Source organism: Macaca mulatta, chromosome 9 (assembly GCF_049350105.2).
Source record: "Macaca mulatta isolate MMU2019108-1 chromosome 9, T2T-MMU8v2.0, whole genome shotgun sequence".
NCBI lineage: Eukaryota > Metazoa > Chordata > Mammalia > Primates > Cercopithecidae > Macaca > Macaca mulatta.
This window is the reverse complement of record NC_133414.1, coordinates 81,689,947-81,703,822: the sequence shown is the minus strand read 5'-3', so window position 1 is coordinate 81,703,822 and position 13,876 is coordinate 81,689,947. Positions and strand designations below refer to the sequence as shown.

The following is a 13,876-nucleotide window of genomic DNA, read 5'->3' as shown; positions in this document are numbered from 1 at the left end:
GTTGGAGACCACCCTGGCCAATATGGTGAAACCCTGTCTCTACTAAAAATACAAAAAATTAGCTAGGAGTGGTGGCACGCATCTGTAATCCCAGCTACGCAGGAGGCTGAGACAGGAGAATCACTTGAACCCAGGAGGCAGAGGCTGCGGTGAGTGGAGTTCGCGCCATGCACTCCAGCTTGGGAAACAGAGCAAGACTCCATCTCAAAAAAAAAAAAAAAAAAAAAAATCCAAAAAATAGAATACTTAAATAAATTTTGGTACATCTAAAAGATAAAATGTTAATTATATTCCTAAATATTCCCAATATTCCTAAAATTTTAAAACATGGGAAAATACTAAATTATTATCAGGAGAAAAAAGTTGAGATACAAGAACACACTCCCAGTTTTTAATCAGAAACATATATGAATACAGAAAAGGTCTCATGTGATAATACTATTTACCTATGCATGATGGCATTATAGTTTTTACTTTCCTATGTGTTAGAAATTCTCTACCAAGAACTTGTAATACTAAAAATGTGTTATTTCAGAATAGTATAACACCTAGCAAAGGAATAAAATGAGGCGAATCTTAGATATGAATAAAAAAGTAATTAAGATATTTTCAAATAATTTGTGAAAAGCCCATTACTAAAGGATTCTAGAATGTCTTATGGCCAAGAAAGGCTAAACCAAAATTCTGCCATGCTAGAAATGAACACAAAAGAGTAAATCTAGGCAAATAAAACATTACGGTTTAAGGAATAAGCCATCGAAATGCAAGAAATTTCCCTTAAAAAAAAAAAACAACTCTAATAAGGCCTGACGTGGTGGTTCATGCCTATAATCCCAACACTTTGGGAGTCTGAGGTGGGATGATCACTTCGAGACCAGCCTGGGCAAAAGAGTGGAACCCTGTCTCTACAAAAAATACAAAAATATGCTGGGCCTGGTGGCATGCACATATGGTCCCAGCTACTCAGCAGGCTGAGGTAAGAGGATTCCTGAACGCAGGGAAGTTGAGGCTACAGTGAGCCACAATTTAACTACTGTACTCCAGTGACAGCAAGATCCTGTCTAAAAAAACAAAACTCCAATAAAATGTATAATTACACACAGCATAGGTTTTTCTCACATATAAGGTAACCATCATAATTTATTACGATTTAAAATAACTGCCTTTTAAATTCCATCAATATGAAAAAAAAAATCCAGGGGAACAGGAAGTTCAACCATGAGCTCATTAATATAGTTTCCTCATTAGTGTTACCCATTTTTTTACTAATATTATCCAAGCCCAAATAAACTTTTATATAAACATTTGAGTATGCCACTTCTATTCGATTCTTTCATATGTATCCCAAGCACTTGATATACTTTATAGTCTAGGAATACAGAAGTAACTTTTATTTCTTCAAAGCAGTTTTAAAAATGCATGCCTTTGTGAGAAATGAGCTTGAAAAACAGTGCTACATTTGTATGATCTATTGGGAACATGGAACCCTAAGAGTCCTTACTAAGGAGATAATGGAAACTAGACTCCCTAGACTGCCATTTGCAACAAGAATCGCTAACTACCCAAATTGTGAAACCAAAATCTACCGCACTGCTAAATCTTTTAAGGAAAGTATGTGGCTCACTTCTAATCATGTAAAAACATTAACATACCCAAGAGAAAATCACTGGTTCCAAGTCCTTTAAAGAAGCTTCCCTTTGTTAGACTGCTCAGATTAGGCATCTACTGCTATTTTTGTCTTCTGTGTAGGTTTTAAGAGTTTTATAAAGCATCCACCAAACCAATGCATCTTAGAGAGAGATGCATGTATTTACATAGTGGACTTTATACAACATAACTAATCCAAGTTCCAAGGTTAGCCACCAAATCAATTCTGCAAGTCAGTTACTATGGACCTTGGATTGTAGTACAACATAGCAGTTAGACAAGGGGATGTATACAATATATAATAGAAAACAGGAAAGACAGGGTATTACCATAGTTAAGTTTCTGTTCATTTGTGTAAATATTCTTCATACCACAGAGTTATAATGAAGTATCAAAGTGGCATCAGAATGTAAGCATCTTGGTAAAATAATGATTTAACAGGCCATCAAATAGAATGGCAGGGAAACAATCTGTGCACTAGTATTTGATCTGCCTCAAACAGAAGATATTACTATAAATAATTCTAAACATAAGCACAATTTAGTGAATAAGGTAGGAGACTGGTAGACTCCAACTTTCAAATTCAACTTATAGCTGTTCACCAGTCACCTATTTTGACAAGTTACTTACCAACTTGTGCTGCCATTTCTCCGTAAATTTATCCCCTAAGATGAGGATAATCCTTGCAAATTGTGTCACAAGCATTTTGAAAGGAACCATGAGTTATTGTGTAATGCTCTTGAAATTCCTCAGATGTAGGGTCCTACACAAAGTAAAGTATTATTATACATTTCTCTAACAGTAGTCATCTGTTTGCATTATGATTTTTTTTCCCTACCCTTGACACTGTGATTCTTGGGCACTAACCTTTCTCAAAGTAAAGTGTTCAAAGCAAGCCTCCACTCCTGACCCAAGTAATTACTTTTTTCAAATCTATCATCCACATCTTTCTCTTCCTTAGAAGGTATTGTGAAAACCGGGAGTTATAAAACACAATGAGCTTCTTTGGTTTAAATGCTCTGGTTCAGTAAGAAATGTGTGGGATAATCTGGTATTTTTATTTTTAACCCACCCTTAAGTGAGTAACTTTATTTCCCATAGTTATATTTTCCTATATTACTTTTTAAATTTCAACTATATTTTATAGATTTGTTTTATGAACAGAGAGAGGACAGGTCAGAAAAACGAAGAAGCAAGAAAGGCAAACCAAGTAATCACTACTATGTGACCAAAATGCTTTTATTGGAATGACTCAACAGTAGAAATTACCATTCGAGGATATGGAAAACATAGAATCAATGCTCATGATCTTTAAAAAAAGTTCAACATAAACCACAATAAATTTTATCATACTATTAAAACTATTACCTATAAACTCTGCTAATCAAGTTAGTCTTCCATTCAGTGATACACTATACATATTTGAATTTCTGTTTGTGTTGGTACAATATTACATTTTGAAAATAGAACTCTCAATCTTCTCATCAGTTTTTAAAATGATTTTTGAGTTTATGCACAAGGGGGATGATAATAAAATATGCTGTCTTCATTATATAACCTTAGTTACAAGATAGTAATTTTTAAAAGATTTTTCTTGGCTGCCACAGTATCTCATCCCTATAAATCTCAGCAATTTGGGGAAGCCAGGGCAGGAGGATAGCTTGAGGACTGGCGTTTGAGACCAGACTGGGCAACATACGAAGACCCCCATCTCTAACAAACTAAAAAAATTGGCCAGGCCTGGTGGCTCACGCCTGTAATCCCAGCACTTTGGGAGGCCGAGGTGGGCAGATCACCTGAGGTCAGGAGTTCAAGACCACCCTGGCCAACATGGTGAAACCCTGCCTCTACTAAAAATATAAAAAAATTAGCCGGGTGTGGCGGCACACACCTGTAGTCCCAGCTACTCGGGAGGCTGAGACAGGAGAATCACTTGAACCCAAGATGTGGAGGCTGTAGTGAGCAGAAATCACACCACTGAACTCCACCCTGGGTGACAGAGCAAGACTCTGTCTCAAAAAAAAAAAAAATTAAGCAGGCATGGTGGCACATAAATGTAGTCCCAAATACCAGGGAAGCTGAGGTAGGAGGATCACTTGAGCCCAGGAGTCCAAGGCTACAGTGAGCTATTATCATACCACTGCAATGAGCAACTGTTGCTTGAGCAACAGAACAAGATCCCATCTCAAAAAAATAAAAATAAAAAATAAAAAATCCCTTGGAATTACAATAAAACACTGATGGAAACCACCTTTCTCAAAGGTGAACAAATATTCTTCTACCTTCTAAATATAGCAAAGGAAAAGATTTGTAAGATTAAGGATAAAAATCACAAGATTTAGGATAAAAATCACAAGATTTAGGGTGGTCTCAAGATGTGCTAGCCAAGTGACCCTATTAGTCTCTTAATCTCTTTTAACCTCAGTGTCCTCATCTGTAAAATAGGGACCATGATACCTGCCTTAGCTACATACAACTGTTGTGAGAATTAAATGAAACACTCCATTTGAAAGAATGTTATAAAACACAAAAAACTATTTTTTAGATAACAGGGCTTGTTTTTAAACAGAACACCACTTTATTTATAAATTATGGTCACAAAACAGTTTAATATTGTTTCTAACATGAAACAAATGGAAATCAATGTGCAAAACATATAGTTAGGACCATGGTCACCAAATTATACCTATGATTAGATATACAGTAAGAAAAGGATCTTTTAAAGAAAAGTATACTTCCCATACTTAAAATCTTCAGAACTGAATTTGAAAGTCTAAAAAAACCAATTCATTTAAATGGACTGGTTTAGCACACTGAAGATTAAATAAATGTATTTGTTAGCTATAAATTAAAAAATTGATACATTAACTTAAAAGTATTTTAAAGTTCTTATGAAGAAAAAAAACATGAAAGTGAAACAGACATTCACTTCTCTGGAAATAATTCAGAAAAAGCTAGTAGTGATAGAAAAGGACATACATATACAAGACAATACAGATGAAAATAAACATAATCTGCACCTTTAGTATAATAAAGGAATTCAGTTAAATCTTTCTATGTGGTTCCTAAAAAGTCCAGAACAGAAACACCGCTTTTCAATAGGCCACAGGTTAAATCTATTTATTACATTGTCAGGCCAACTCCTCCAGTAGGTTATTATGAATCTCAAGAATAATTTATCCTTAATAAGGCTACCTCTTTCTCTTTTATTCCTTATTAGTTATGGAATATGTATATTTATAAAGCCAATCTACATAAAGAAACAATTCTTAGTTCCGTCCATTCTATCTGCCTTCTGACATAAGTTTAAAGCTCTTGGGAAGTCGGCTGGGCATGGTGGCTCACGCCTGTAATCCCAGCACTCTGGGAGGCCAAGGCGGGCAGATCACGAGGTCAGGATATCGAGACCATCCTGGCTAACACGGTGAAACCCCGTCCCTACTAAAAATACAAAAAATTACCCGGGCATGGTGGCACGTGCCTATAGTCCCAGCAACTCGGGAGGCTGAGGCAGGATAATCGCTTGAACCTGGGAAGCAGAGGTTGCAGTGAGCAGAGATCATGCCACTACATTCCAGCCTGGGCAACAGAGTGAGACTCTGTCTCAAAACAAAACAAAACAAAACAAACAAACAAAAAACCTCTTGTGAAGTGAACTATGTTTATTACATGGTCCCAGAAATACAACCAACTTGCTCAATTACCAGAAGACTTTAAAATAAATAAGATCCAACAACTTTTTATCTTTTAATCCAGTCCTCAAATTTACAAATTTAAAAAGGGGTTGGGGAAATGACACATTTAAATCATTAACGAATTATTCCAAATATAAATAACTTTAGTTAAAAAATTCTTAAAATTTAGTGAAAAACATTATTTAAAAAACATCTTAGCCCAGGAGCGGTGGCTCATGCTTGTAATTCAGCTCTTTGGGAGGTCAAGGCAGGCGGATCACCTGAGGTCAGGAGTTCAAGACTAGCCTGGCCAACATGGTAAAACCCCATCTCTACTAAAAATACGAAAAGTAGCCAGGCATGGTGGTGGGCGCCTGTAATCCCAGCTACTTGGGAGGCTGAAGCAGGAGAATTGCTTGAACCTGGGAGGCGGAGGTAGCTGTGAGCCAAGACGGCGCCATTGCACTCCAGCCTGGGCAACAAGAGCGAAACTCTGTCTCAAAAAAAAAAAAAAAAAAAAATCTTCAATCAAGGCTGAGATTAAAAGGTGAAGTTCCTATGAGAGCAACTACTACTTTTTGAAGTTCCTTCTCTTCCCTCTGAAACCTAGGTTCACTTCAATGTATCACTGAACCAGAACTTCTGATAATAAAAAGCTTTTCTCAGGATCAGCATCACTCTCCCTCTACAAAACTAAGCTATTTCAGCTCCAGACTTATTTCCTAGCTGTTTATGTGATCACCAATAGAATTAAATGTAAGCCTTCATTTTCTCCCAGAAATCTTAATTTAATTCTATCCCATAATATTTCCCATCATTTAAATTTCTTAGGCTCAAAGTACATAGCATATCATGTCTAATTTTAATTCTCTCCAGTTGTTCATGTACACCTTAACTCCCAACCCAGACTCTAAATTTCTCAAAGACAAAGTTAATGCCTGTCACTTTTCTCTTCCATAGACTGTGGTGTAATCGGGACAACAATGAGGCAATCCTAAAGAGGTATCCCAAATTAGGGAAACTCACCACCCCAACTTTACGTTACCAAATGTTTCCAGGTTGAATCAAGATGATATAGATGTCACAATGCAATCATCACAATGTCAACTTGACCACAAAGAAGCCTATTCTAGCTAGTTAAGTTTCTCAGAATTTCATCTATATAGTTGGAAGCCGTTCCTGGCACTATAATCATTATACTATTAGTACACAGTATCTACCTCTAACACTTAAACATTTTAAACCTCAGTAGACATAAGTAACTATACTGGCAATTCCTATGTGCTGGCTTTCTACTTTCTACTTGCTTTACAGCCTTTCAGAAATTATTAAAGTAATACAGAGAGATGTTCAGTTATTTCTATGGGGCATGCTAAAGTACAAAGAACAGCAGCAGCCTCGGTACCATGAAAATCTCAACCTGAGGCAGCATTCCAAGTTAAGCAAAAATAGAAAAGGGCCCATTTGTCTCCGGAGCAGAGACAATCATCAAATGCATATCAGTAAATTACCATTCATTTCTATCAATATGACCACCTCAATGCCTGAGATTCTGAAAATCTAGTAGGAATCCATAAAACGTTCTTAGACAGGTAGAGTACAAGAAAGCTGCCATTTACTGAGTTCTGCAAGAATTAAAAATCTATTTTACGACTGTCACTATCATTTATCCAATAAAAAATAAATTACAAATTAAGGCAGAAGAAAATACACTAAGACCTTAACCACAAAGAAAGGATGAAAACAATACAGTATTTGCAAGTCAGAAAAGTGAGATTTGGCATGGTCGTGAGATGATGTGAAGGATGAATCGTGCTTTAATTTAATGTCTGAATATCTCAGATTACATTAATCTCTCAAAAGTTGAGTAACAACAGAAACCACTTAAATAATAAACTGATAAAATAACTGCCATAGAAAATACTGAAGTGCCATTATTGTTACAGTTAAAAGAAACTGTTTAAGTCAGTATAGCTGCAGTCTCATCTGAATTTACCACCTGAAATCATTAACTTTTAGTTATCATAATTGAAAGCAAAACTCACATAACAATGATATTCCTACATGTAGAAATATTTGATTTTAAAATACAATATCCAGGAAAACAGAACACGAAATGTGACCAAATTCCTCAAAATTCTCATTACCCTACAAATTATTTAATTTTGCTTGTACAACTATTACAAAATAGGACACTTCATAGTCACAAAATCTTGAATAGCTAGCAATGCTACAGAAAGTAAAAGATTAGAGGAATAAAAGATATTTCTAACTAAACCAAATAAAATTACATGTTTAAAATACTATGACAGAGGGATAAAAAGAATAAAAACATATTTTAGGCAAGCAAGTCAAAGTAAAAAGCTTTTCGTCTTGTTTTCTTCCCCTACTCCCAAGGTAAGGTAAACACAAAGTAAATTATGCATTTAAAATCTATCCACGGTGCCTGAACAGAATTTATTAAAGAGGGCCTGCCCACTACACATTCTGTACCAAAGACCTATATACGGCAGGCTGATTTTCTTTATTGTTTTATATTGTCATACAAAATAAGGTTTTATAATACTAGTCGTAAAAAAAAAAGAAACCACAACATAAAATACTTAGAACCATACAAATATACAAATATAATGGAAATACATAACTTCTACTTTGCTTTTAAAGTTTGATAAACATATAATTACAACTAGAGAAATTATATGATGATTCAAATTTAAAATGATATAATTATTAGAAATAGCAAATTTTAAAAACGTTTCAACTTACCTGGTTTCTTTCTGGATTTTTCATGACCTAGCTGTCCTAGATCATTACATCCACAAGTGTACACTGTTCCATCATCCAGAACAAATACAGTATGTCTGAGTCCACATCCTACATCTCGGACCTTTTTATTTATAAAGAAGTCACTTTTTCTGGGCTCTAGTACAATTTCTTCATCAATTCCACCCAAACCTAGCTGTCCAAAGGATGCATTGCCCCAGCACAACATGCTTGTAATTATTTTGGTCTTCCAGTTTCAATAAAAAATTCTCTTCTGAAACCCCGGAAAGTTGGAGGTACCCTATGTCTGAGGAAATAGAAAGAAGTTAATATGACTTCAAAGAAAAAAGGACGTATAATTGCTCTTTCAAGTGCTAGGCTACAATAATTGCTACATGGTAAACACTAAATTTACTTTATAACATGGTACATAAGTATCATTGTTTCAAAAACCAATCAGTTGTATTTTTTTTAATGTATCATACAGAAAGTTTTAGGGAAAATATGTCACTTTCTACGATCCTTTGCAAAATTTAAAACATATTAACTAGTTTTGACTTCTGGTTATCTTGTGATAGACTAAACTAATGGGAGTAAGTACCTTGATGAAATTAATCACAATTTTTTCTACTTTTTGCTTTAAATAATTTCAGTGGGAGCAAGAAATAAGACATCTTTTCACTGCCCAAGAAGCAAATATACACAGTGAAAAATTTAGCCAACTGCAGAAACATAACCTTGCAATCTCCCTCAAATCCTAGTATAATTAAGCCTTCTAATACCTACCTCCACATCAACAGAAAATGGAAGTTCTTATCTGTAACAGAAATAAAACCAACAATGGAAATTTAAAGCAATTTTCCACAATTTAAACGACTCTCCCAATTATTCTTAATAGGCCAGAGAGAAAATGAGGATTCTCTTACCAAACCACAATCTCAAATCACCTCCAAAGATCCCATTTTTCAAATCAAAATACTAACATTCCAACCTCACTAATTTTAAAACTAAATCAATTTGCATAATTATAATACAGAAAAAAACTCATGCAGTTTAAATATCAATTCTCTCCAAAATTCAACCTCTTTTATTACAATTGGTAACCGGGACTAAAAAACTCTCCCGTGAGCAATCTATATCTATCTATACTTCTGAGACAATTATTTAAAGATTGGCGGGGGTTAATTGCAAATAACTCCAGCACTGCTGATTTTTCAAGAATAGGAATGGGGGCTGGGGCACTGATAGTCTGATGGCGAAATCTGTAGAACTTTCCAGCACATTGAGTATTTCTTCACTTGTAAAGACACAAATAACAGAGTCCACTTCATCTATACATACGTAGATTTTTAAACACATCGCGTTACTAAATATCATAATTACAGGAAGTCAGCCTTATTCTGTAGTAGTCATGCACATTCCTACAGAGCCTGCGAAGTCTCAACCTCAATTTTCCTACGTTCCTGTTAGCAAGTGCCCAAGGTGTCCCATTCCACGACCCATCATCCTCTAACAAGTTTGATTTCATTCTTTCGGGGCATCAGAACTCTATAATTCCCAAGACTTCTGCATTGTCTTCCCATATTTAAAAAACAAAATAAGAGTAATACAGGAAAATACCCCGACTTCAGCGCGCGAGGTCTAACCACCCTTTTCTTTAAAGCACAGAGGCGTCCTCTCGCCAGCAACAGGTAGGGAAATGAGAAGCAGTTTAGTCCCGTCTTTCCCTGAACGTGCACCCAGATCAGCTCATGCGGACCGGGAAAGAGAAATCATCTGCACACACCCAACCTCGCAGCCGAGCAGACAACTACCGCAACCGGCCGCTCGCAACAGCCTCAGAGGCCGGCGGCCGAGGCTTGGCAGCCCGCGGCCTCAACCTGAGAGAAGCCCATCCCCAGGGAGGTGCGACATTCCAGCCCCGGGGCCAGGGAGCCACAACCCTGCCCTCGCCCCACGCCCCTCACCCCTAGGAAGCGCTGAGAAAGCGCCCTGTGCCGAGCCGGCCTGCATCCGCCCAGCCCGGCCTGCCCCTCCCTAACGCCGTCACACGCCCCCGAACCCACTGGGGCCACAACTCGCCCAGCCCTTCAGGGCAGGGGAAGCCCAAGGTGACGCGGGGCGGCCCTTCCCCAGAGACCAAGGCAGCGCGGTCGCTGAAGCAGGTATCCGGCTCCTGGGACCCTCCTCCGTCAGCCAGTGGCGGTGATCACCAGGGCACCTCCGGCGTCTGTGCCGCTGCTCCGCTGCTCCCCTCCCCGGCCCCTGTGAAACTTTACCGGGTTCCTTAGAGAAAAGCGGACGCCACTGCTGTCCAGTCCAGAGACAGCCGTCAGCGACCCGGATGGAGCGGGCGGGGAAGAACAGGAGGCAAGCGGGGCGGAGAGCACTAGGGGTGGGGAGAGTTGGGGAAGAGACTGGGTAGGAGAAGGCAGAGGGGGAGGTGGCCACGCGAGGGAGGCGGGGGAGGGGCTGGCCGGAAGTGAACCGCCGAGCACGCGCGCGAGCCCGCCCACTTCCCGGCCCCCGCGCCTGCGCCGGAATACTCCCGGGGGCGCTTGGCCACAGGCGCCTGCGCAGTGTGCTGCTTTGCGTTGCTTTAAGAGGGAAAAGTCAAATACAGAAAATTGGAGTTTGCGAAGACAAACGAAGAAGGTATAAACTGTTTTTGAGAATGCTTCGGCGTGCACAGAGCCTTTTAATGAAGAAAATCACTTTGTTTTTTGGTTTGGTTGTCTTTGTGCTCATGGATGCTAGCTGGTCTTTTTATTATTTTACTCTCTCTTTTCCCAAGGAGATTTTAAGTAGCAGATGAAACATCACGATTATGAATATAAAGACTGGTGAAGAGTTATTTTATCCCATGGCCTCAACTGGAACCAGTCTGAGGATGTGAGATGTATTGATAGCAATGGTTAAAGCTATTCGAACTAATAACACCACCAGTTCAGGTTCCTGTTACAGTGTTGGCTCCCATCACTTTCTACACTCCCCCTGAAAGATAGGCTTGAATTGCAGGACCTCATTCTATCAGAGAAAATTACACATTTGGCTGCAGTCCCTGATTCATAAAAACGAAGTCTGGATCTCCTAGGCTAGCCTTAACTTCTTAAAAAGCAGGAGAACTTGAAACAAAGCACTTTTGAAATTCTAAGTTTGGCATTGCTAGAATGAATATTCAGTACCTAGAAGAAGTTCCACAAATAGGCCATCTTTCTTTTTCTTTTCTTATTTTTAATTATTTATTTTATTTATTTATTTTTTTGAGACAGAGTCTTGCTCTGTGCCCCAGGCTGGAGTGCAATGGCGCGGCGCAATCTTGGTTCACTGGAACTTTCGCCTCAGCCTCCCGAGTAGCTGGGACAACGGACATGCGCCGCCACGCGCGGCTAATTTTTGTATTTTTAGTAGAGACAAGGTTTCGCCGTATTGGTCAGGCTGGTCTCAAACTCCTTACCTCAGGCGATCCACCTGCCTCGGCCTCCCAAAGTGCTGGGATTACAGGCGTGAGCCACCGCGCCTGGCCTGTTTCTTTATCTCTTGTTGAAAAACATGTTTTAGGTAAGAATTGTCTGTTCTAGAATATGTTTAAGTGTGTGTATTCGTGTCCTAGGCTTGCCATAATAAATTAAAACAGATTGAGAGGCTTAAAACAACAGAAATTTATTGTCTCACAGTTCTGAAGGCCAGAATTTCAAAATCAAGGTGAAAACAAGGTTAGTTCTCTCTTGGGGCCTCTGAGAGATAATCTTTTCCAGCCTTCTCCGCTAGCTTCTGATGGTTGCCAACAATCCTTGGCAATCCTTGTGGAAGCATCCCTCTTCACCTTGTTTTCGCTGTGTGTCTGTGTCCAAATTTCCCTTTTATAAGGACACCAGATATCGGATTAGAGCCTACCCTGCCTGATCCATTATGACCTCATCTTAACGTTATTACATCTGCAAAGAACTCATTTCCAATTAAAGGTCACATTTGGCCGGGCGCAGTGGCTCACGCCTGTAATCCCAGCACTATGGGAGGCCGAGGTGGGCGGATCACCTGAGGTTGGGAGTTCGAGACCAGCCTGATTAACATGCAGAAACCCTGTCTCTACCGAAAAAATACAAAATTAGCCGGGCGTGGTGGCGCATTCCTGTAATCCCAGCTCCTCAGGAGGCTGAGGCAGGAAAATCCCTTGAACCTGGGAGACGGAGGTTTTGCAGTGAGCCTAGAGCGCGCGATTGCACTTCAGCCTGGGCAACAAGAGCAAAACTCCATCTCAAAAAAAAAAAGTTCACATTCACAGGTACTGGAGGTTAGGACTTCAGCTTATCTTTTGAGGGATCAAATTTAACCCACAACAGTATGTTACAGAAATGAATGTAGAGGCCGGGCGCGGTGGCTCACGCCTGTAGTCCTAGCACTTTGGGAGGCCGAGGCGGGCAGATCACGAGGTCAGGAGATCGAGACCATCCTGGCTAACACGGTGAAACCCCGTCGGTACTAAAAATACAAAAAAATTAGCCGGGCTTGGTGGCGGGCGCCTGTAGTCCCAGCTACTCGGGAGGCTGAGGCAGGAGAATGGCGTGAACCTGGGAGGCGGAGCTTGCAGTGAGCCGAGATCGCGCCACTGCACTCCAGCCTGGGCGACAGAGCAAAACTCCGTCTCAAAAAGAAAACAAAAGAAAAAAGAAAAGAAATGAATGTAGAATGACAAGATGCTTAAGCAAGGAAAGCATAATTTCAACATTAGAAATGGTAGGAATGTTCACAAAAAATACTCATATTTTGAGTTTCATTGCTCTTGTTGGCCTTCTTTTTTTTTTTGAAGTGGGGTCTTGCTCATCTCTACTCACTGCAATCTACACCTCCCGGGCTCAACGGATCCTCTTACCTCAGCCTCCTGAGTAGCTGGGACTACAGACACATGCCACCACGCTCGGCTAATTTTTGTATTTTTTGTAGAGATAGGGTCTTGCCATGTTGCCCAGGCTAATCTACAACTCCTGGGCTCTAGTAATCTGCCCACCTTGGCCTCCCAGAGTGCTGGAACTACAGGTGTGAGCCACTGCTCCAGGCCTCTTGTAGGATTTTTGTTTGTGGTCTTTTACCCTTTAGGGCTTGTTGCCTCAGAATATATCATTAAAAGGGAAGTTATGGAATTCAGGATCTTTAAGATATACATTTGATGCTACAATACATAAAAATTAAAATGTGAGCGACTTAATATAATAAAATTGTATTTTTTAACCTTTTTAGCAGTCCAAATAAGTGTTCCTAATGAGTGAAAACTGATTTCCAGGGACCTGAGAAGATGAGGGAGGGTGAGCTTCTTAAAATCCTTGTCTGGGAAATGCCACATATCACTACTATACACAAAACAGAACTCCGCCCCTAGAAACAAAGGTGCTGGGAAACATAGTCCCTGCGTTCCCAAGTACTACTTCGTGCTGTGGAAGGGAGAGCATGAATTGGTGGACAGCTGTCTCTTCCACCTGGATGTATATCTATCTGGAACATTTTTAAAGATCGATCTTGCTTGTAGAAAGTGGAATGGACATTTCTGCATGTTCCTTTTAACCTTATAAATCTGTGAAACTATGGTGCAAGATTTTAGAAAGTAGCATGTGATTATCTTTAAGATGAAACAAGTATAGGATCCTAGGGTTATTAGAATAATGTAAATTTGTTGTATAAATGCAGCATGAGATATTGGTGAGTATGATCTCTGGTGCTGGTTTATCTGAATTCAGAGCCTAAACCTATAAGCTTACCTCAGACCTCTGTCCTTCTATCCCCTCAAACACAGAGGC

At 39.4% G+C, this 13,876-nt stretch overlaps 1 protein-coding gene across 20 annotated transcripts in view; it reads right to left on the bottom strand.

Annotated features, from left to right (window-relative positions):
- Nucleotides 1-10,503, bottom strand: part of HERC4 (HECT and RLD domain containing E3 ubiquitin protein ligase 4) — a 152,642-nt gene extending 142,139 nt beyond the window's left edge. For 3 of the 20 annotated variants that reach the window (XM_077944928.1, XM_077944935.1, XM_077944939.1), the window contains exons 1-3: nt 9,705-10,503; nt 8,871-8,901; nt 8,088-8,391 (exon numbers count right to left, since the gene is read on the bottom strand). In XM_077944928.1, the coding sequence (XP_077801054.1) occupies nt 8,088-8,313 (226 nt within the window). In that variant the 5' untranslated portion in view covers nt 8,314-8,391; nt 8,871-8,901; nt 9,705-10,503. Of the gene's footprint in view, nt 1-2,277; nt 2,411-5,108; nt 5,128-8,087; nt 8,392-8,870; nt 8,902-9,704 lie in introns of those variants that run through there. The other 17 variants (XM_077944927.1, XM_077944932.1, XM_077944936.1 and 14 more) reach the window with 7 other exon arrangements.
- Nucleotides 10,504-13,876: the final 3,373 nt, after the last annotated feature.